The sequence below is a fragment of the Rhynchophorus ferrugineus genome, unplaced genomic scaffold, assembly GCF_030347505.1.
Source record: "Rhynchophorus ferrugineus isolate W39M unplaced genomic scaffold, kcgeb_rfMv2 rfM1, whole genome shotgun sequence".
Taxonomy (NCBI): Eukaryota; Metazoa; Arthropoda; class Insecta; order Coleoptera; family Curculionidae; genus Rhynchophorus; species Rhynchophorus ferrugineus.
The window spans coordinates 15189784-15214837 of record NW_027472580.1 but is presented as its reverse complement, the minus strand read 5'-3'; the positions used below and the strand labels follow the sequence as shown (position 1 = coordinate 15214837).

Below are 25054 nucleotides of genomic sequence, written 5' to 3'. Positions count from 1 at the left end.
CTGAGATATTATCGCCATAGCTAAACTAATATTTTAGTTACCTGTAATGGGATTTATCATTTTTATTGATAAATCGTAGCCATCTTCACCTTGCCAAAATATAATGGGATATTGCAGTGCATCATATGAGCGGTGTGTTTCCTTTATACGTTGTATTTGATCATTCCGACGATGTAAAACAATATCACGGTATTCCAAATTTTCTCCAACTACAACGATAGCAACTTCATCAATAGTTGGTGCATTAAAACGTCTTGTGTGTTGACCTGCAGGTGTTTTATCAGCTCTGATTACAATTTTGTGATTATCGGATGGCATCAGATCCAGGGCAGTTTTAAACAATATAATCAATTGATTGTGTTGATGAAATAAAGTTTGTAATTGTTCTACAATAGACTTCTTTACTAAATTGTTATGTGCACAACGCAGATCAATTTCTTGTGGTGAATTGCCCATAAAATAAATTTGCAGGAATTTGTTGTCGCTATCTGACACTGGTAACAGTGAACCTGCTCTGTGATATATTTGCCCTTGTATCTGTAAATAAAAAAAATATTATGGTGTGGTATAAATTAATGGATTGTCAGTGATCAAACTTAAATAATATTTGATCTTAAAAAGTATATATTTAGTTTTAACTAATATCTATCAAATATAAAATATAATAAAAGTGTCACTGAAACTGAATCACCATATAATATGATGACTAAGTGATATATTTCGTAATGATTAAGAAATTGAAGATTAGTAACACATCTTAACTTTGGTGACAGAAAATTTTGTTCGCTAAAATAATTATGAGTAACTGCTATAATACATACCTTGAAAGTTGGCATAAAATTTTCCCGAACTGCATTTGTTGCCCCAAATGAAGTCATTTGAAAGCAATTGTTATATTGTTGGATATGTGTCAAAAAGTGTATAGAATCTGTTCCTATTCCTGAAACCAATGAGTACAATGGTTCTGGTGGTGGATCCAATGGTATCAATTTCACTTTACCATTTGCGCAACACAATCCATTGGTTTCGTTTTTGTATTTTAATGCCTTACAGTGTGAGCAAACCAAGTTCATAGAACCAATAACAACACATTAGTAGTTACTGTAGTCAATTGACACATCGTAACTGAAAGCAGCTCGATTCAAACTTGCGCGATTATTAGTTGAATGTCGCGCTCGCGCTTCACGCGTTTGTGATATCCGAATTCTTTCACGTTCATTTCCGTCGTCACGTTCTTGTGCAGTACGATTAGATCGGTAATTAGCTTGGTTTATAGCATTTCTGGTTCTTCTACCTAAATTGCTTCGTCTTATAGGAGGCATATCAAATATAAATTATTTTTTCACTAATCACGAACTAAACAAACACTAACTAACTAAACACTCTGCACAAAACACGATATACGAATTTGTTTCGTGTATCAGTTGACAAAAGCAAACTCAGTAGATTAGGTAACAGACAACTTTTTTTTTTTAATTTGATATGACTTGAAGTCAAATCCTTTTAAGCCGTACGAATTGTTTTATTTATTTAAAATTTGGATATTAAAAATAATAAAACACTGTTGGTAACGCGATTTTTGTTTGACTGATGTAATGACGTGGAAACTGATGCATTTTATCTCGCGTGCCGAAACTAATACAAAAGAAACGCGAGTTTCGGAACGCGACATTAAACTCCTCCAGCTATGTATTCTGTGCTCCAACGCACATACGCACATTTTTTTACACATACATTTTAACACACGTTTTGATAGATTTGATCTTTGACCTTAGGAACACACCTACATTGCTTAGACAACAGTGAGTGCTTGTAATTTAATATGAACTTTAAACCATAGCAATAAAGCTCAAATTGACTACGTTTTAGTTACAAATCATTTGTATGGGAAAAAGAAAAGGGCTATTTTTAGGGTTTTTCCAGCAATAATTCTAATTTTTCTAGCCGTAGAAACCATCCTTGAACTTCAGCGAACATTTAAAAAAAAGATTTGGCCAAATTGGTCCAGGCGTTGTTGAGTTATGCGCTTACCAACACATTTTCCGATTCATTTTTATATTATAGATTTATGGTTATTGTATATCTCTAGTTTTTAGGTTTTGTTTAAGTTCTTCTATGATTATGTATATGTTTAATTTTTATTTAATATTTATGGATATTGTATATCTTTAGTTTTTAGGTTTTGTTTAAGTTCTATTGTACTGTCTATATTTATTATACTATATTATTTCATAATAGCAATTAACATATCAAAATACGATAAAACATTGGGGTATTATTCCATTCCATAGAAAACTTCTATTCCTTTTTACAGATCCACAGAACATTCAAATATAAAAGTAATTCTACTTCCTTTAGAGTGAAATTATTATTTGCATGTTAATAATATTCACCAATTACTTTTTTCCTTTACTTTTTTAAAGTTAATACGTGAAGGAATATGTACATCTTCATCTCGTTTATACTACCGTTGGAAAATATATACACAAATAAAATGAAAAATAAAATAGTAATTACTATTTTCAGTCGCTAGTTCTTTGACTATCGCCTGTTTCGACTATGTTGTGACTATCGACTGCTTCGATTGCTTGCAGCCGATACTTCCCAACGCTAATTAAAACTAATTATATCAAGAAAAATATACTCACGTAGTAATAGAAGAAACTAAGCAGAGATTCAGTCCAATATTACTATATTAACTAATGAATAGACAAAAAAACATAAAAACGGAGGTAACAAGGACTATGCATATAAAGATAAATATATTCTCTAATGAAAATGATATACAATACTTAGCTATATAATTATTAGGTAGGTGGGTTAAGCCGCCAGGAGATGCCATGGCTGATTTAGAAAAGAATTCAGTGTAAATATAATAAAATAACTCTAACCTATAAGCTGTTGTAGTTGTTTGATTAACTAGTAGTAGGTAACTTTAGTAAATTCTTCAATAATATTTACATTATATGTAGTATAATGTTAAACTAAATTATATTTTATAATATTTTTCTTTCATTACTTAATTTATATTAGAACGTTGTAGTATATCAAATCTAAAATGAACTAAAGTGTCCAAAATGTTAAAGTTAAATGTCACAATACTGCGACGCTTTGACGTCATATATTGGGATGACGCGATTTCACTGCTAATTTAGTATCCAAGTATTAACAATAGTCGTATATAAAGTAGAGATATTTCTTTTACCAGAATAACTGTCGTCGGCAGGTATTTGAAGCACTGTTTCTATTGTTATATTATGAACTTTTCGCATCTATGGAATACGCTTTAGCATTGCAGATCTTTTTCCAATTTCGAAAAGAAGTTGGAAATGTCGAAAATACACTGAATCTATAAATAATAAATAACGCAATAATATTGTTGAGATTTAGGAGAGAAAACAACGTTGTGAATTAAATACAATTTATTTTCTCTTTTATTTGAGTAAATTAATACCCAAAGACGAGTAGTTTAATTAATAATAATAATTAATATTTTATGGGAAAAGGATTATGATTTTGATCAAATGTATTTACTGATCAAGAAATTCTGGCTTTGGCTAATAGAGACTGGAATTCTACTAGGTTTGCTTATTGATACTTCTTCTGTTCAATATTCTAATTTTCTTCAATTCTTCTAACAATATTATTTCAATGATATATTCAATAGCTTCAACAATAATAACCTTCAATGCCTTTTTCAATCAATACTAATTTCAATTCTAATAATGCTTTCTTCAGTGCCCCTAACAATGCTGTCTTCAAATTCTCTCTTTCTCAATTCTCAATTCAATACTTTCTTCACTCAATTCAACACTTTCTTCAATTAATTCAATACTTTCATCAATCAATTTTCAGTCAGCTCAACATTTTCTTCACTCCATTTAATTCAATACTTTCTTCTTCTCATTTCAACTCTTTCTCTCGTTGTCGGTTCAAAATCTGTCTCTTGTCGATGCCCCATGTTATATCACTGAAGCTCCTCCCTCGGGTTCTTGGTGGTGGTGGACAAGACTTGTCCAAGAAACCCTTTTCTGTACCGCGATTCGCTGAGAATATCGGGGTGGAAAACACTCTTCCAGCTAGGAACACGTACGTTTCGGACTCTTAAGTTATTCCAGAAAATTCCAAGATTTCGGGTCCACTTGATAATTATGGTTTTAGGTGCCATAAAAAGTCCTCCATCACGTGTAACTTCTGACACGTTTCGTCTGGTCTCGGTACTTGAACCCCCGTTATCCAAAACACTCAACAACGAGTCGATGGGATTCCTTTTTGTTGGACACGTCTGTTCTGTTTATTCGGTGCCCTTCTTGGTTCGCATAGTTTCACCAGACATTCAATACAATGCGATGTTATGTTTTGTATCAAGCCATAAGTCTTTTCCCATGTTATAAATATTAGGAACATCAGCTTAAGGTCAAATGAATTAAGCTCGTTAGCTATAAAACCCAAAGAATTCTACAATTAACGTAAACTTTAAATTTACACGACTGTACCGAATATTAAAAAATAAAAATGCGTCGCAACAAACTCTAGGCAGCAAAACTCTTATTTTATCTATAGAATAATTAGAACAATGAATTCAATAGTTAGACTATCTTGTTTGAATAGATATCGCTGATCTAACTACATACAAGCTCTAAATTTATTACGTTATTTAGTAGCCTGCTTTGTGTTTTCGAATGTCGTTATTCTCGTAATATCAATTTTCTCTACTCTTACACTTCCCTCAATACAACATCGAACCAAAAATGATTTAATGTAGATCCGAACATTATTCTTACCTGTTTCCATCATTCCCGTTTGACGAAATATTAGATGCCGCGTTATTTTACGACGAAACTCGAGAATGTTTCTGCAAAATTTCCTCCCCCTCGACAACGTCGTTACGTTTTTCTTAAGGAGCAAACTCGGTTAAAAGCACTCAACAAAGATGAAATAATAGTGGATCTAATCTTCGTGTCACGCAATCTTTTTAAGATTTACGTTAGTTTGTAATGAAAATATACGAGCTCGGTGGCTATGGCCGAGTTAAACTTTATCCATCAGGGGTATTGGATAAAAATGAGTCAAGTGAGAGAAAAAAAAGTGTAATATCTAGGATATTGCTTTTCTGAGTGGTTTCGGCGGGTGATGTAGATTGTTGTTAAGGCCAAAACGAGATTATGGCAGTTAAAATGATTGCAAAAGTTTTTTTTATGGATTGGTTATCATGTTACGGCGCCACAATGGGATCTGAATTATTCTTAACTTTGAATAAATTCAGTTTTTTTGACAAGTACTACAAATGAAGAAATAATAATGAAGCCCAATTACTTATAACTTGAAGAAATAAGAGGAGTTAAGAAGAGCAAAATTACTTTGTTTTAACTGAAAATAATTAAAGGCGACTTATTGGACCCTCATACCTAGAGATACTGTCGGGTCAAGTTTCATTATAATATAAGCCAAACTTCTATATCTAGACATCCTTCTCATTACATCTTATAGTCTAATATAAAAGTAGCGTGTAGTTTTTTGAACAATCGAACGTATCAGTCGCGCTATATAACAAATATTTTTAACAAAATAAATATATCAATTGATCTGATAGCGAACACAAAAATAAAATTTACATATAGTAGCGATAATTACTTTGAAATTACTCAAAACTTTTTTGGTGTATGTGAATTTGGAGAAAAGTATTGCTGCTGAAGTGGTAAGGTCACTAAAGGTAGATTCAAGCTGCTCAAAGACCCCTAGCCATAAGCAATTAAAAGCAGAAAACACTCAAGGTTTGAAAAACGCTACTAGTAAGTAGACTTTCGGCACAAGCATCACAGTTCAGGTTGTACAGCTCCCAAAGTTGGATTGAAATTAGAGTACTATTAAGAAGATCATCTAGGTTTCTTTAGGAAGGAGGTGACATATCGCGCGGTTTATTGGCCTTATGTATCAAAGGAATAAATGTAATAAGTGAGATGTCTAGACTAAAATTTATTTAAATTCTGACTAGTGTTTTATCCAATAGTCCTCAATTCTTTTCATAAAATAAAAGAGTTAAAAATAGTTAAAATAAATAAAATAAAAATTTTTGTTATTTTAAATCTCATATTTTGTAACTTTAGTAATAACTAATCAACGTTCCTGAACTGCACTGGCTACCCATTAAGGAAGCATCTTACGTTATTTGGCTTCATCGTGTTCATGTTGGCACACTTAAGTGTTCTTTTAATCTAGGGGACAAATGATAAACAACTGGGGTTTATTTGGACTGGACAAACTATTTAATGTGGGCTTTGAACTACAATGAGCCTACCGATTGATGAAGGAACAACTTCGAAATCATCCCAGAAGTCATCCGGTCATACCCAGCCTGGTTACTGGCATGAATGTTATCATTTTCCATGTCGGATCTTGTCGAATTTTGGACAATCACAGTTATACAAATTCACAAACCTAAATTTACAACAATGCCCCCATAGGATTCTAACCCGCAACTAGCGAAACAGAAGAAGGACTTCCTGAATTTTGTGATTTTTGAATTATTATATAATTCTCTCCGAATTTTTCTACCATTAGTGTACTTTAATAATCACTCTCTCTTGGTAATTACTCGCATCGGGACGTTCTATAATAAACATTCTGTTCCATTCTTATCCACAAGCACTTCCAGATATAACAAATTTTCTACTATTATCTAACAGTTTCTTGGTAAGTGGTTTGTCTTCAATAAATTGCTCGCAGAATCTCTTGCCATGTCTGTATTTACACCTACATTTTTACGAAAGCAGTAGGTGTGGTCAGAAAATTTCAGAAAAATTTAGATAATCGTATAACATATTTATATACATTTACACCCATATATATAGTATAACAAATTTTGTTACAATAAATGGAATAAAACAAATAAAGGTAATCTAAGTAAGATATGAACACAAACAACATAAATAAAATATTTATTTTGACATATTATAATTTAAAAAATTTTCTAAGGCTTAAAGTTTTATTATGATATTTCATTAAAATTACATGGATTATGTACTTATATTATCTTATGGGATCTGTTGCTTAATATATTTTGATAGTTACTAGAATTTGATCATTAAATATCCAAAATTCCCTTTCCAGACTCTCAAACCAATTAGACCATCTAATGAATCGAATAGTTTTCCAAAGGTTACCCTATCGTTCATTTTCAGGAGATTGTTCAGCTATTGCCATATATTGCCATTGGATTCTATTGCCATATTAGTGTTGATGCCAAAAATTTTTTCAGAAACAATGAGTCCACATTTTCCTTCTACCTTCATTTTATAAGTAATACCTTTTAAAATCACAAAGTAAAGTAAATACAACCATAAAGTAATTGCTATACAGCAGTAGTAGTAGCACCTTGTACGAATAACTTAAAAATTCAGCTCTTTTAATTTTATAATGTACACATCCACCAGCTGTATAAATTAGAATTCGTCTATTTCATAAATATTTGTTCACAGTTCTTTTTTCATGTGCGCTATAGTTTCCATATTTTTTATTTACCTTTTTCCTTAAATGTTCTTTATAACATGCCATGAATATAAGAGCCTTTGTGACCTGGTTCCGATATAGTCATTATTCTTGGATCACTTTTATCTAGTTTAGACTACAATTAAATATACTAAAACATAACATTTTTCTAATACCTTATACATATATTTTCGCATTGTTTGCTGTTAATTTTCTGTATTAAATAATAAATAATTATATTACATTAATTATATATTAAACTTTTGTAAAATTAAACTTAATCTAAAAGTTATTTCCTAACCACAACTCTTGTAATCAACAACGTGTGACTGTGAAATCTGTAAAGCTAATTTAGAGCAAATGCACATGGGCAGTTCTGGTCAATCAATAAGCACGCTTTGGTCAATTTACTGCCGTCTACTCTGTAGTCAAAGTGCATTTTTTAAATATTTTAAAATCTCTTTTTTACCAACGAGGATTTATCTTGATTAGACCTACATCATAACGTGGGTTTCTCGGCATTAAGCCCATTAACTGGCCAGTGATCAACTTAGAGATCATCCCTGTCCGATCTTACCCAGCCTCGTTACTGGAGTGACTCCTATGGTTATTCCTTGTCGAATTTTTCACTGTTGCCTATATGGACATTTACTATTACAATCACAAACATAAAGTACATCCATGTCCCAGCAGGAGTCGAATACGGGACTCTCAAAAGTATAGGAGGATCATCCTGTTGCCTTGAACACTGCGCCAACAAAGGCGGATACCTTAATATTTGGATGCTATAGTAAGCAGGAGAGAAGACTTAATAAATATTTCCGGATTTGGCGCATGCATATATTAGGCTCTATCTATTCTTGAAAAAGAGTGTAATTCTAAGTTTGGCGCATGCGCAGCTTCATTTTGCTTATTCCTTTTTTATATATAAAGTATTTTTTATAAATAAATATGCACAAATTTGCTATATATTTAATTCAATGTTGAAATTATATATAAGGAGGGAAATAAAAATTGGAACATTTTTGAAATAACATTTTATTATAAAACACCGTATTTATATTGATTTGCATATTTGAACAATTAACACGAGCTCCAAGAATCATATACGTAAACATTACCATAAAACAGAATAAAATCGCTTAGATCAAACACAGCCAATATACTTAAAACCAAACGAAAAAGCCACCATCATATATGAAAGCAGTTAAATTGTTCAAAATATCTCCAAATATAATCAACTCGAACTATCGGTTAACATAAAATATTGTACATTTGCTACCTAACCTAAGATGAATGCAGGATCGTTTGTTCAGACAAAATGAACTAAAACTCAGATTTGATGCGGCAACATTGCAATGTTTCATCGTCACAAATATCCATGACGCATTACTAAAATAAACTTTGAATAGACTATATTCTAGATTTATTAGTTATGTTCAACTGATTGGCTGTAAAGTTCAATTCGAAAAGAATGAACCGCTATTAGAAAAGGTAGACAATATCATAGAAAAATACAATATAGCATCTTCTTTTCTATGGATTATTCTATGCAGGATATCGCGCATGCGCCAACTATCACCAAATAGATGACAAATCGGCGAGGCGAAATAAATCAGCCGGTGATGCAAATAACAACAGAGAACGCGTATATTAAGCTTCGTTAAGCGTTAGCATGAAGAGCAAACAGATGTAATAAGCGTCAAATGGCGTTCGGTGCGACACTTAAACGGAAATCTCGTCCGAAACGGAGAAATATTTGTCGATTTTAAAAAGGATTTATTGTTTTTATGAGACGCCAACGGGTCATTAACATGGCGCCTAGACACGGAACCATTCCGGGTAACAAACGGGCGTTAAAAGCTAAAAATATGGCGTGGCGTTCTCGCCCGTTCTGTTGTCCGCGCTGACAGGCGGGAACTTCTAAATTTGCTTTAATCATCAAAATAATTTATCGCCTCACCAGCTTTGTTTCTGGGTCGACTGAAAACCTTTTTACAACGAGAGATGTATAGGATTTTATCATTGAACTACCACACTCAAATCAATAGTTCCAATTCACCTACCTTAGATCTATTTGTATTTATATATTACGTGCTTTCATGCCTTCAGCTATATCTATATTGGTTCAAATACGAATTACTAATGTAACAGCTTTAGGGTTAATTTTAAACCCAGGGCACAAATACAAACTATATTTAATATACCAGTATAAAACGATTTAACACCTTAATTGAATAGAAAAAGAGATCAATATAAATGACCTAGGATTAAGCTAAATTCTCAAATAAATAAGCAGTTTTGTTGCTGTTGTGCACTCATACGAGAAAGCCAAAAGCCACAAGCTAGATACAATGCCACCAAGAGTCATCACAAACTATTTTCGGTGGCATTAACGTATGCTTCAATTTATCCCTAGATCATAACTACATGCCAGTAACCCAGGCCTTTGGCGTTAGTTTCTGGTTTATAAAATAATTATAATTTATATTAACAGTTGCAACCATTAGACCATTATCTTAGATTTACACTAATTTAAGAATTATGGGGAATATACGATGATTAGAAGAAATAATAAAATAGAAGACGATAAAATAGATGAAGATAAATGGATAAATAAAAAAATAAGTAGTGGATAATGAATAGAGAATAATAAATATAAAATAATAAATAGGGAATAATAAATGGAGATTTAATAAATAATAAATAATAAATTTCGCACTGCCGTGGATGGAATGCATGAAATTCTAGGTAATATAAATATCCGAAACGATTGTAACCATATGCAGACGTGAATTGACTGCGAATGTCTATTGGGACCGTTTTAAAATCGCGGTTTCAGTACGAGAAACACGAAATTTCCTGTAACCTATTGAGACTAGCGGTGAACATTAATCTACTGCAACAATTCCGAGTGAAAGTATTGCGATATATTCATGATCACAAAGTATTAATGTGCATATGGTCGGATCAGCAAGTTATTTTGTTTTACAGCCACATAAAACCGAATGAAACTGCTACTGCATGTACTATCATGTCACTTGATCAAGATGTTATTACTAGAAACATCAATCAAGGGACCAACAGACTCAAGGTAATGTTCTTGTAAGACAACATTTGGTCAAACTTTGCAAGATTTTTTAAAGGAACCACTTGTTCTTCTTCCAAATCCAAATGTGGAAAAAATGCCATAAATCGCCATGTTGCCAGAAACTAGTCGTCAATTAGTATCAAAATTGACTCTTGCAATAAATGTTAATGTAAACTGTGATAAAATTAATAAAATATGGGAATGGTTTAGTAAAGTATATTAAAAGAAAGTGTTCATGATAGAATGGTGTGCCATAAGTAAATCGAATTATGATCAATTGCATTTTTATCGTCTTCCCCAATAAAAAAGTTGAATATGTTGTAAAGATGGGTAATAAATAAAGGATTTGACATCCTTTATCACTCTTAGATCTTATATATTGATGAAATTAAGATCAACATCGGTTCAATTTGTGAGAATAATCCTTATTCCTTTTATCAAATTTTAATCAGCTGTTAAAAAGCAGTTTAGAGTTTATTAAACGGCAATCAATGGCCACTAAAATTAAATAATCTTCAGTTAATCAATAATTTCCATCGATTATAAGGTGAGGGTTTAACACTATTTTCGTAGAGCTTAAATTGGGATTTTCTAATTCTGCATCAGTTTCTTCCGCTATTTTATCCAGCATAATTGTTTGACTTGAGTAATCAGTTGAACTCATTATTTCTGTAATAATATAGTTCCATTATATACGATGATTAATTATTTAATTGGGATGGTGGTCCAAATATAATGGAGACTAACGCTATAGATGGCGCGCATGTCTGTTTTTAAGGTCATGGCTTGAGTATGTGATGGTTAAACGTTACGAACAGTGTAGTGTGGCATAGATTTCGTCGGGAGCGCATGTTTCACGCGCGTGCTACGACCATAAGTGAACATTAAACGCCGACCACCGAAGCGCAACGTATTGCCATTCGCTTTTTAGTGTGGGAAAGCGTTAAAAAGACGGAAATTTTTGTGCGTTTGTGAAATCAATGCTTAAATGGACCAAAGTATTCAAGGATGCCCGCGAAACCGTCGAGAATGAGCCGCATGATCGTCGACCGCGAACCAGCATCACACCAGACAACATTTGCTGCGTAGAACAACTCGGCTTCAGTATTGGTGGTGTAGAGTCTATTATCCACGATCACCTTCATTATAACAAAATATCGGCGCAATGGGGTCCTAAACTGGTGAACTTTGACCAAAAATTTACGCGATTGAAAGTCTGTCGCTGCTTGCTGATGCGATATAAGACGGAGGGGGGCGGTCTTTTAACGCGAATCTTCACTACAGACGAGACGTGGATACACTATTACACTCCCGAATGCAAGATGTCGTCTAAAGAGCAGAGGAAGAAATAGAAACGGAAGCCAGTCAAATCGAAGATCACCAAGTCGGCGGGTAAAAATTACTGTGTTAGGTATTCTGGTACCGGCGGCGTGTACTGTACGTCAATTTCCTGCGCATCCAACGTAATGCTGCATACTACTCTAATCTTCTCTGAAAATACACATGAAACACGCTTATCGCTCGAAAGGAAGGAACATTCCAACACGAAGTGCGATTCTTCTCCAAGATAACGCGCGCCCTCATACCGCGTGTTTTGCTGGATACCATATCGGAATTATGGTAGGAGGTACTGGAACACCCCCCCCCCCACAATCAGGATTTATCTCCCTGTGACTCCCACATGTTTGGACCACTTAAAAAAACCCTCGGTGATCAAAGATTCAACACCGACGATTAGGTAGAGGAATTCGTGCGCACACGCACTATCCGAGTTGCCCAAGGAATTATTTGATACCGGCATCAAAAAACCTTCCGGAAAGATGGAGAAAATGCGTAACTAGTAAGGGGAAATACCTAGAAAAACTCTATATTTTTGTAAATATATGTTTTCAATAGTAAATAAACGTGCCACAGTATTTGTTTGGATTATATTTGAACCACCCTCGTCTATTTAGTACTACTATTTATTTTAGACTATGATATGAAGATCAATTACATGTCACAGCAGCAAACAATTCTGAGTATTTTCAACTAATTTCTATTTATTTTTATATGCTGAAAACGAAAATAATACGGAAGAAGGTTCAGAATGTATGTCAGTTTATGGTCTTCCATTACCGAAAGTTAATCGTTACAACTTAAAGAAACTTACAAGAACTTGCTATTGATTTTTTTACTAAAGTTGGCAGGTGTGTGATCACTTTAAAAACTTGTGAATGTTCCTCAGACAACAAGCTAGGTTTACCAAAATTTAAAACGAATTTTTAAATTTCGTTAGGCAGTATTTTCGACGTCTAGATGACGTGAGTTCACTATTATTTTATATAGAATATATAATATTTATTTAGTATCAAAAAAAATCTGTAACATATGCGGATATTAATAATTAGTAAATAAATCAATAATTAATAATCAGTAAATATTACACGCAAAGACAAATCCTACCAGATGGTAGGTATTAGATACCAATCATAAATAAAATAAGAGTTAGTCTATACGCCAAATAAAGTAGTATTTGTGGACGTAAACGCAGATATTTGACAAGTAATTAGTACTTTTAGTAAAAATACTCAATAAATAATACGTCTTACCTAGACCTTATGATTAAAGCACTAGAACATCTCTATTTACTTACCTATTTACTAATTATGAATTGATTATTAATTACTAATACTAAATTAATTGAGAAAATTGGAACCTAATATATTTTAAAGAAACGAGAGAAAGTAATCTCAAGAATCTCTTACCATAAAGATGAATTATTGAGGAATGTCAATGTTCAGACGACAAACCTCAACAATGCTACAAAATGCAATTTAAGTTCTCCGAATAAGTGTCGAATGAGAGCCAGTTTAACAAATATTAATTTGAAACCGTCGACAGTGAGTGGGTTCAGAGAAAGGGGTGACATTTTCGGTCTGCGAGAAACAATGATGGAACGCAGTCAATATTTGACCATTGTCAGTCAAATTTGGGACTCTTATTACAACTTTAGAATGATGGCTGCCTATTAGCCGAATTAATTAATCCTCTTGGTTATTTCGTTGATTCGTCCCTTGAATCATATTCTATATATTATTATCTGACATATATATTATTATCTGATAATAAGCAATAATAATAATGTTTTTAATTATAATTACTATTAAATTAACACTGATAAATGACTTTTTATCCTAATTTACTATAGTTAAAAATTACTAAGTAGTTATTCGACGATAGATACTTTAGGCTTAATATCAATGTCACTATTTTTAATGTACACTGAGTTTTACTTAGAGTTTGGCTAAATTAGATAAAATAATTTTACTTTAGTTATTTAATCTTCTAAGCCATCATTACTAAAAGCTGGAAAATATCAATGTTCATGTGCTGATAGAGCCTCTGTTTATGTATGTATACACAGTCCTTGATACTATTAGCGGTATTAGCTTAATAACGTCTTGCAGTATCTTGTTTGGGAAGCTTTGTATAATATTTCTTTCGCTACAACCCGAGAGTTGGACAACAAAAGTCCAGACTGATTTTAAAGCTTGTTGCTAAAGAACAACAAATTATTGTATACTGACGGTTGCATATCTACCCAATAATTAGTAAATGTTTTGTACTTCAGTTTATATTCTTGGTATTTTTTAACATGTAGCATTTTAACATTCTCCCTGAATTTAACATCAAGGACCATTCCAAGTTATTTGGCTGCATTTCTACATGGAACTACTTCCTGATTTATAATTACTGGCTTATAGTTTATTGTTTTGTTAGTGATATCAATATGCGTCGATTTATTATTCATTTTGATGCGCCATTTTTCTGTCCAGCATTATATTTTGGCAATAGCTAGCTGTAACTTTTCGATTTAGTCGGTGTTGGCATCTGCAATGGCAAGGACTGAAGTGTCTTTTGCAAGTGTAGCAAGAATATTTTCATTGAAATTAGGCAAGTTACAAGTTTACAGCAGATAAATGACTGAAAAAAAGGCACTTCTTTGTCGTACGCCTACTTTTCATCAAGTTAAAATAGGCATGTTCTTGTTGGCTTGCTGTGAGTTATATATGACCCCAAAAGGTTTGAATATTGGTTAGGGAGGAACATTTTTATTTTATGCCTTAAACTAAAACTTGTGAGGCCAAACATTGAATGCTTGAGCACCTTCTAAAAATATTGCAGAACGAACTTTATATTTTCAAGAATATAGTAAAAATTATAATAAATAATATATTTCTATAACATTCTAGAACAACATATAAGAGTATTTACAGACAGAAATAAGATATTAAGATAGATAATAAGACAGTCATATTTATTTAATAAAGCAATATTATATCGTGTTTGAAAGATAACGGTTAGTAGATACCTAGTTAATAGACAGTTAATAGCGCCATTGGTTGACTCAATTGTTTCTTATTTCAAGGATAACAAATTAGCAATTGAATTCGAACAGATATCTTAACATCAAATTATCATGACATTCAATGAAAATGTCACTCAATGTGTATAGAGCGCCACAGCGGAGACATTGTGGGGGATCTCCCCTCAGAAGGTATAAGATCGTAGCTCTGCAATTTCCCAGCAAATTAAATGAGCTGTTGAAATAGATGTACTGTTGCCACGCATCTAACTAATATGTATCAGTAAATAAAAGCGAATAACGATTAAAACATTAACAACGTTTTTTCTGATAATCCACGAACGTATACATTTTACTTACTCCCATACTTCTCAGAGACTGTTTTTTGGGTATGAGCATATTTGCTTAAGTTATTTTGACGAGGCTATTTTCTATTCAAGCCTCTAAGGGAACTATATTTCCACCTTTTTGGCTCGCGATTAAAACGATTTGCAACATGTTGCAGCTTCTAACGCGACGGCTTGAAAACCTCACGGGTAAATAAAATCCCGAAAGATTGTCGGGATTTTGCCGTGTTCTTATCGGGGCTTTTATAAACCCGGCTTACTTTTTACAGAGAGCCAGCCAGCGGTGAGTGGGCGCTAAAAGCCAAATATGAGAGCCGGCTCTTCCTTTATGGCTAAAAGGGCGTTTGTTTGGAATAGCCCGGCACGAATGCCGCGCTCATAAGTTACCTATTTATCTCGGGGATGAAAAAATGCGGCTCAAAGGCCGGTGGAAAAACGAGCGGTGTCAATATCGGGCAGCGTTTAACTGGAGGACGTTTAAAAAGAGGGAGGTGGGCATTAAAACTGTGAAACGTTACCGCTTTGTCGACAATTTCAGGCTATACATTATTGAATTTTATTAAATAAATTATTTTCAAGATAATCGCATACAAACGAGGGAGAAATTTTATATTTTCCTTATATATATTTTATATTTTATGTAATTTTTTAACTGATCGAAAATTTCAAATAACTGTAGCTAAAAATATATATTTTGATAAAATAGTTGATTGATTGATATTATTAATCTAGGGTCTCTCTAATGCTTTAATTTCTTGAAGACTATAAATATAGACGTATCAATATAAACGAAAACTGGTATAGTCTATCCAAAGTAGGAGTGAACTCACATTATCAGGCTATACATTATGGAATTTTATTAAATAAATTATTTTCGAGATTATCGCATACAAACGAGAGAGAAATTTTATATTTTCCTTATATATATTTTATATTTTATGTAATTTTTTAACTGATCGAAAATTTCAAATAACTGTAGCTAAAAATATATATTTTGATAAAATAGTTGATTGATTGATATTATTAGTCTAGGGTCTCAATAATACTTTAATTTCTTGAAGACTATAAATACAGACCTATAAATATAAACGAAAACTGGTATAGTCTATCCAAAGTAGGAGTGAACTCACATTATCAATCTATACATTATTAAATTTTATTAAATAAATTATTTTCGAGATAATCGCATACAAACGAGGGAGAAATTTTATATTTTCCTTATATATATTTTATATTTTATGTAATTTTTAACTGATCGAAAATTTCAAATTACTGTAGCTAAAAATATATTTTTTGATAAAATAGTTGATTGATTGATATTATTAGTCCAAAGTAGGAGTGAACTCACATTATCAAGATGTATAATACATTACCTATTGAAACTTATTCCTTATGTCATTCTAATATGAGGCAATAATTTCCTTCTCATTTCATTTTATTTAAAAACAGATGAAATGATATCTGATGCTTTCAAATATGTAACTGAATGTCAAATGTTTGTAAAACTCGTCAAATTATTAGTTATAATAAAAAGCTGCAAACCAGAAAATGTTCATTTGGTGCTTAGCTTATTTTAATAAACTTCAAATAGCTTCTTCAATAGCAAATTCATAATATTTGTGATTACTCTGGTTCAAAATACCGAGGCCAAATAGTAGTCGGTCCGAAACATTAGGTCTGTAGTCAATAATTTTGAGCAGCAACGAGGTAATGGCTGCCCATTCTTACCAGTAAACTGTGATTTAGTTGCACTGGACATTACTATGGACAGTATGATCAAAATCTCCTAAAGAAGAAAACCAATATAATTTTGTATTCACCGACAGGACTATTTACATACTTTTATATTAGTTCTATTCAATATTAAATTTTTGAAATGTATAACCACTGTAAGAAGTTCTTTAATATAAGCATAACTTATTACTTAGTTATTAATTATTTCAGAGATAACTGATAGTTTTTACAATCTATTTGAGGGATTTAACCGATCACTTAAATCATCTGCAACTAGTTAAAAACCATATGATCTGAATATAATAAAGATAACCACCGAAGAGATTCAATACAACTTCCAGACGTTTCTTTTAAAAGATTGCAATTTTCTAAAGCATATAACAAAATTAAGGGAAACTTGTTTAGATTTGTGTATGTAAAATATTTCAAGATGAAATATTAACCTCTCCTGGTAAGAGGCTAATAAAAGTTCATGGAAAATGGTAAAAGTTAAAATAATATTTGATTAAGTTGTGTCAATCATAATATTTTAAATAAATCATTGGTCCCTACACAAGTCCGCAAAGGCTGTATTTAAGAAATGACTTGCAAAACATAAATTTAGGTTTAAAGATGCCAGATTTAAAAGTGAAATATTTCAAATTGATTCTTAATATACTTAAATGAAATATTTAAGTTTATTTTATATAATTTACTTTGTAATAAACGGCTTTGAAAAACTTACGCAGTAGTTCACAAAGCTGAACAATATGGCAACATAGTATTACGTCTTCCCGCCTATCATTGCATATTCAATCAAATCGAATTATTATGAGATATGTTAAAAATTACTATAATAGATATGCAGGTCGAGAAATATATACAAGCAAGAACTATTTGGCTATATAAGGATTGTCTATAATACGATTCTTCTGTTTGGATGAAATCTGCCAGAGGGACAGAAGAAGGAATAGATAAGTGGCGGAATTGTGAATAATGTTAGATTGGAAATCAATAGCTTAGTTATTGAATGACTCAGAATTGGATTATGATTTAATGCTAACAACGCCAAGACTGGGCGAGAAAGTGAAAATAACCAAAATGGAGTATACAATTGATATAGGATAATTGTTGGATATTGTATGGTAGAGTGTGAAGAGTGACAATAGATATGTATGTCATTTTTCAAATTGTTAAATGTACAAAGAGAAAATAAATACTAACTATTTTAAAGATAAAGAAAATGCATTTGAGAGAATGCAGTGATTAAATTTAATTTTATCAACGAAAATGTACACAGGTAGTAACAGAAGAAACTAAGACGAAATACAGTGACATCAGAATGACTTGATAAGAAATCACAGAAACGAAGGAAGCAGTAACTAAACATAAAAAGATAAATATGCTCTATTAAAATAAAATACATTATTTGGATACACAATTGTTAGTTAGGTTGATTAGGCCAGGCGATAAAATAGGTGGTTTGGAAAAGAGTTCAATGTAAATATAACAAAATATCACTAACCTGTCGGCTTTTGTGGCTGTTAAACTGTAGTTTAAGTATTTACGTTTATAACGCAAAAGTAAAATAAGTTCATGTATAATTATATTTGATGCTCTGACTTTGTTTGAAAATAATCTTACTTATGATACTTTGTTATATTCATTGGTGTAGTAATTTACATTTATTAATACTTTGTTGATTATTGACAGTTAATGGAAATTAAATTTAATTAAATGTTAGTGAGTGTTAGTTCTTGAGATATATACTGTGAAGGCAAGTTTTATGAGTAATTTGATATATCGTCGTCGAATTTCGGCCCCAGGGCGATTACTAGTAACTCTAGAATTGTTAAAGAAAAATGCCATTCTTATATGTCAATTATGACTTGTTATAATGGTTTCATTTATATCTAGTTACGTTTTTCTTAGTTGTACCTACAAATTCTATTACAGTATCTTCTATATCTATAATATCTATATTTATAATAAATATAATGTGTGTGATAATAATGTGTGTGTTTACCAAAATAAAATGTATTATAAATTTCAATGAGAAATTCGGAATCCCTGATATATATTATCACTCGCTAATTTGACGTCATTGTGAGGATCATATACTACTTTAATTATTGTCGCACAAATAATAAATTAATTTGCTCAAATTTATAACAATTTTGGACTTTTTAAAATAAAATAGTTTCAAATAATAAGGAGGGGTACTAAATTTTGTTGTTGTATTATATTTGTAACCATAGCGTAGCGTAGTCCACTTGTGAATTTAAACCATCGCAGTATTTGGTCAAACATACGAAAATAATTTGAAATTGGTCCACAAACTAAGGAGGAGTTGATTGACATACATACAAGTACACAACAATTATATATTAGGTGCTCGCATGAACGTTTATTAGCGATATATATTCTATTCTGAGTGAAAATGCGAAGTATAAATATCTACAACTATTAAACAACCTCTCAAATTCAATGATTTTGATGCTAATAATAAAAGAAGCAAAATTGCATTTTCTTTGTTAATTAGTTTAGTCGTTTGGTTTGGAAAAATCGGCTCTCAAAGCCCGCCTAAACCTCTCAAATATCTATGGATTCATGAAAAAAAACGCAGTTCACATTATCAGAAAATTTAAGGTAGCTTAGCAGTTGATGATTTAATTCCTTCCAGTCGTTACCACATTAATTTGCAGAAAACACAATTTCGAACCATCTCATCATCACAGTTTCATTACATCTCAGCATCACAACTTATCTGACAAATAAGGAGAATTTTCGGTAGCCTATTGTAACCGGCGGTGAAAAGTGTATCTACTACAACAATCTCAAGTACGGAAAAACATGGGATAGTCCAAGTTAGTCATCCAAATCGAGACCAAAACGGAATATTCATTGCTATAAATTCTTACTGTGCATATGGTTGGATGAGCAAGGTGTAATATATTACGAGCCCTTAAAATTGAACTGACCTATTACTGCGGATGTCTACCAACGTTAATTGAACAAATTAAATGAAGTGTTAAACCAATTCATATCACTAAACAAAATGCAATTAACCAAACTTAATTTATTATAAATTCATAATATTCATATATAATATCCCAATAATATCCTATAATTTCCCTTTTAATATTTTAATTTTAAACACATGTTTTTAATTAACTATTAACCAAAACTGCAAAATATCCAAGCACGGTACTTTTGCCCATTAGCTTCCCGATTTTCGAACAAAAAACCTGCGATAGTATCTGAAGAGCTGGTCTCGGCACAAAAATCGACGGATTTTCATCCCGATTATCATCGGAGTCCTGTCTTTGTAACAGACACAAGAGCTGACAGGTACGTTGTCTAATCTGATTAAACTAATAACATATTTATAATGACTTACATACATTTATGCTTTTCTACCTTAAATTTTTTTTTTTCATTTTCGATAATGGCAAAAACCCAGGAATATCAAAATTGTAAATCTTTGATAACTCCGTTCTCCACCATTAACTTTTCACCATAGTTTAAAAGGGATGAAAAAGGTTTTTTTTGTTACCTACTTAGTTAATATTTATACGCTTTAAAAACGACCTGTCTGTTCATAATTTATGTGTTCTAAAAAATGTCTCGTTAATATGTAACTAAGCTCGAATTGCTGACGCCATTAATATGGTGGATTCGTCCAGATTTTAACCTGATGTGTTTACTCAAAGGTAGATATTCTAAATTAACTGTAATCATATAGTGCGCATATTGATTTAATAACTCAGATAGCATTGGATTTTAGATTGCTTCATATTCCATATTTTTGCACGTTTAATGTTAACTAGCATTGGGAACTATCGACTGAAAACAGTCGAAACAGTCGATAATCGCAAAACAGTCGAAACAGTCGATCGTCAAAAAAATAGCGACTGAAAATAGTAATTACTATTTTCAGTCAAATGCACGGTTCGACAGTTTTTTTCTATTCGTGATGTCAGACGAAGATGTACGAATTCTTGTCTGTATAAAAGGTGAGATAGGAAAGGACGGAGATAAATACTTAGAGCAGTTAATATTAAATGTGTTTATATTCTTCAATGGTAGTGTAAGGGCGACAGAGATGTATAGATATATATTCACGTGACAGCTTTAAAAAAGAAAAGGAAAAAAAATTACTAATTTCTATTATCATGTAATAAATATAATTAAAGGAAGTAGGATTACTTTTGTCCTGAATGTTTTGTGAATGTGTAAAAAGGAATGGAGTAATAACACCACAATTTATCCTGTTTTAATATATTAGTTGCTATTCTTAAGTAACATAGCATAATAAATAAAAATAGTACAATACAACTTAAATAAAACCTAAAAACTAAAGATTTTCAATAACCATAACTATTAAATAAAATGTAAACATATACCTAATCATTGAAAAATCTAATCCATGATGAACCTAAAAATGATCGTACAATAACTACCAGACTATATTAAATAAAAGTTTTATTTATTTTTCACCGGAAATATTTTTAAATTACTGTGAATATTATCATGTTCAATTTTTCTCTCGTGAGGCGATTTCTTCGATCGTTAATTATTTGCCCATATTTTGAAAAAACTCGTTCCCAGGGGACAGATGTTGCGCGTATAGAGGAATATTACGTGTAACTGATATAATTCAGGTAGTTTAATTTTATGGGTTTGCCAAAAATCATTTGGGTTTCTAAACGCCCAATAAATGGAATTTCCAAATCCTGATAAATCTGTAAAGTTGCTGCAGTACTTGGAGTAATTACTTATTTTATTCTAGCCATTTTTTTATCAAAATATCTCTAGATGTCAATACATTCTTGGTCAATAGTTTTGTCTTAAATTTCGAGTTGTGGAATTATATTTGTATTTTTTGAAGTTAGAATGGGAGATACCTATTTTGTGATAACATTTTGTATCGCCTCAGCATTATTTGCAATACCAAATCGTGCTTTTTTAAATATAGGATCTAAAAATGTGGATTTCCCGCATATCGTATTCATTTCTAGAATTGCCAGTCTTTTATTCATGATATCTGATAGACAATTTTGTCATTTTTCCCCCTTTCTCTTGTTAAAATCCTGAATTTGATGGAATATTGCAGTCCTCTTATTAGTCATATAATTAAATACATCGTCGGGATATCTTTCACCAGATAACTCGGTGGTCATTATTTCTATGGGCTTTAAAAGTTGAACATATTCTGTTAAGATAATCCATTCGTTAACAGATAAAAACTGTTGTGCTCTTCTTAATAGCCAACAAAATAAATTGTTGAATATTAAAGCAGAGTTTTCCTAGCAGAAAATGTATTTAATACAAATATTTAATATACTTTATTCACCTCTTTACGGTTAATATTTTTAAAAGAAATTTAACAACTGCTACTGTAAAAAATTTTTCAAATCTTTTGGATCTATGCATTTTCTGAAACCTTTGGAACCTAATTTTAGTTTTTAATATTTTAGGAAAAAATTTTCGACAAACAAGAGGCTTGGCAAAAATCGTGAAAGTTTATCAAAAAAGTATTACCTATTATACCAGCCCAAAATATTACCTATTATGCCAGTCAAAAGTATCTTACTATTTATCATTTATAATTGAATTCTTTTCCCCTTGAAAACTAGCGCTCGAAAATGCTGCTATATTAATTTACAATATATATATATATACACAAGCAAGCTACAAAAAAAAATAAAGCCACATATATTACATATAAATTTATATAAGCATAAATTCGGCGCATTAGTTTCAAGGTCGCGGCTAGGACGGAAGGCCGGTATGTTAAAAATCAGTTGGATGAACTAGTAGAACCGAAAATAGTAACTAAAAGTAAACGGCTGCAACAGTCGATAGTAAATAGTAATAAAATCAGTCGGACCGAAAATAGCGACTGAAAACAGTTACTAGTAAAAACAGTCGAACCAAAAATAGCGACTGAAGTAGTCGATAGTAAAAAGTAGTTAATTACTGAACAGTCGATAGTCGATTTCAGTTGATTGTTCCCAACACAAATGTTTACATTTATATATATATATATATATATATATATATATATATATATATATATATATATATATATATATATATATACATATATATATATATATATATATATATATATATATATATATATATATACATACCAATCAAAGACCTTAAGACAACAGAATATTTCCTTAACAGATGCCTAAACTAAAATCAAACTAACCAATCAAACTCCTCCATTGGTATTTAGACATCATCTAGCAAATGGGTGACAAGAATATTCTCATGCATTATATGTATATTATAATGTAAAGTTTCTATGGAACACAGATTGTAAGGTACTACAAAGGGATGTATAAGTTTGTAACAGGATACTCATAGAAAATACTTGATGGTACTATGAGCCAATCAAACTCTAGGGACTCTTTTAAATTATAATGTCAATTATATGATGTATTAAGAATGTTAATTCAAAGAATTTACCGATAAAATTTCTTTGAACAACTTTTGTCTTCTTCTAGAACTTTATTTGCTATAGTTCTGCCAAAAATTGGGGTAGGTTACCTTAAGGAGTATATTGAATAGCCTCCCATCTCTTAGTGATACGACATCTTGTGTTTCCCTTCTTTTCGTGATACATATTTTCAACTGATGCTGTGTTGAATGAGATCTGATCTTTATTATACAATAATTCCTTATTCGAAAAAGTTAAACAAATATCAGAGTAATTTAAAGAACATTGTATGTCAATTCTACAGTCTAAGAATTATAAAAAACACATATAAGCATGGAATTAAATAATATAGACATTTAAAATATTTAAAAAATTCGATCAATAATATCCCAGGTGGCGATGATGTATGAATTGATGTTTTACTGTTATTAAGATTATGGCACAACTGAACAAATACATTGCAATTTAGACCTCATCAGTAGTTGTCGGGAAAATATATTCTATTTCTTTGCTGTTTTTTTGGATCATTTAAGTTCAAACCTTTGACACGGGCATGCCAACTGAAAATGTCCCTTCTACATCTATATAACTACATACCATTTATCTCAACCGAAGAAGCTTTGTAGTTAAATATAACGTTAAGTTAATCCAGCTAATCTCCAGAAAAGGATTTCTGCTAGGAAATAATTACTGGGACTTACGTTAACAACACCACAATCCTGACACTTCTTTCTAACCCAAAAATCGGTTTCATTCTAACTTTAGCGTGAACTAGAAAAAATATCTAACTAGTTATCTCTTCGTCGTTGAAGAACTTCGATAGCTTAGAACTACTTAACTTATTTGCGCTAATTACAAATCAAATGAGCCAAAGCGATTATTCATATGGGTCGACCTTCAACACTGACCTCACGAATTATAGCGAATTTTGATTTTCATCCAATTTAAGTGAAACGGTGAAAGAGAATTAAAACACCTCGGCCCGAACTATTTAAGTAGGTGTGGCATGTATATACCAACTACCAAAGTATGCTGCATTGGTATCTCCATATCTCAAATAAATTAGAGGCCAGGTAGCGGTCACAAAACATAATCAAATACTGACCGGCAATATGTCAGAGAGACCAAAATACCGCCATAAATCTGTAAAAATACAAAGGTATTGAAAGCCGTATTTTGGAAAATGACACCTTGAAGCAAACACAATTAGCAATTTTACTCATTAATCTCTCCGCCTTCTTTAACATTCAGAACCATCTAACTGAAATAGCAAAATGTTTGAAATAGCGGACAACAAAAGTAATTAGGTCTCTCATATCACTCATATTATTTGCATTAAGCTACTTGGATTTTTAAAGAAGGTATATTTGGATTGAATGTAAACTTGGTAGAAGCACATCTAGGTAAAGAGTAAACAACTTGACAGCATTCTCCAGAATCTGCATTGATTAGCAAGTCGCCAATGTCACCTAAGTAATGAAAACAAAATTTTGGTATAAAATGTAATCCTTAAATCAATCTTGACATATAGCATTCAAGTATGGTGCACAGCAAATGAACATGTTTAATATAACTCAAAGCAAAAGCAACAAATATATGTACTTAAACCTCAA

General features: G+C 31.6%; 1 protein-coding gene across 1 annotated transcript; it reads right to left on the bottom strand.

Annotated features, from left to right (window-relative positions):
- Window positions 1-209: 209 nt before the first annotated feature.
- LOC143203508 (uncharacterized) lies at window positions 210-1672 on the bottom strand. The gene is made up of 4 exons (XM_076416043.1): window positions 1001-1672; window positions 822-940; window positions 271-537; window positions 210-224 (listed from the first exon to the last, which is right to left on the bottom strand). Exons 1-4 carry the CDS (start codon window positions 1071-1073, stop codon window positions 210-212), a joined length of 474 nt encoding a protein of 157 aa, XP_076272158.1. The 5' UTR covers window positions 1074-1672.
- Window positions 1673-25054: the final 23382 nt, after the last annotated feature.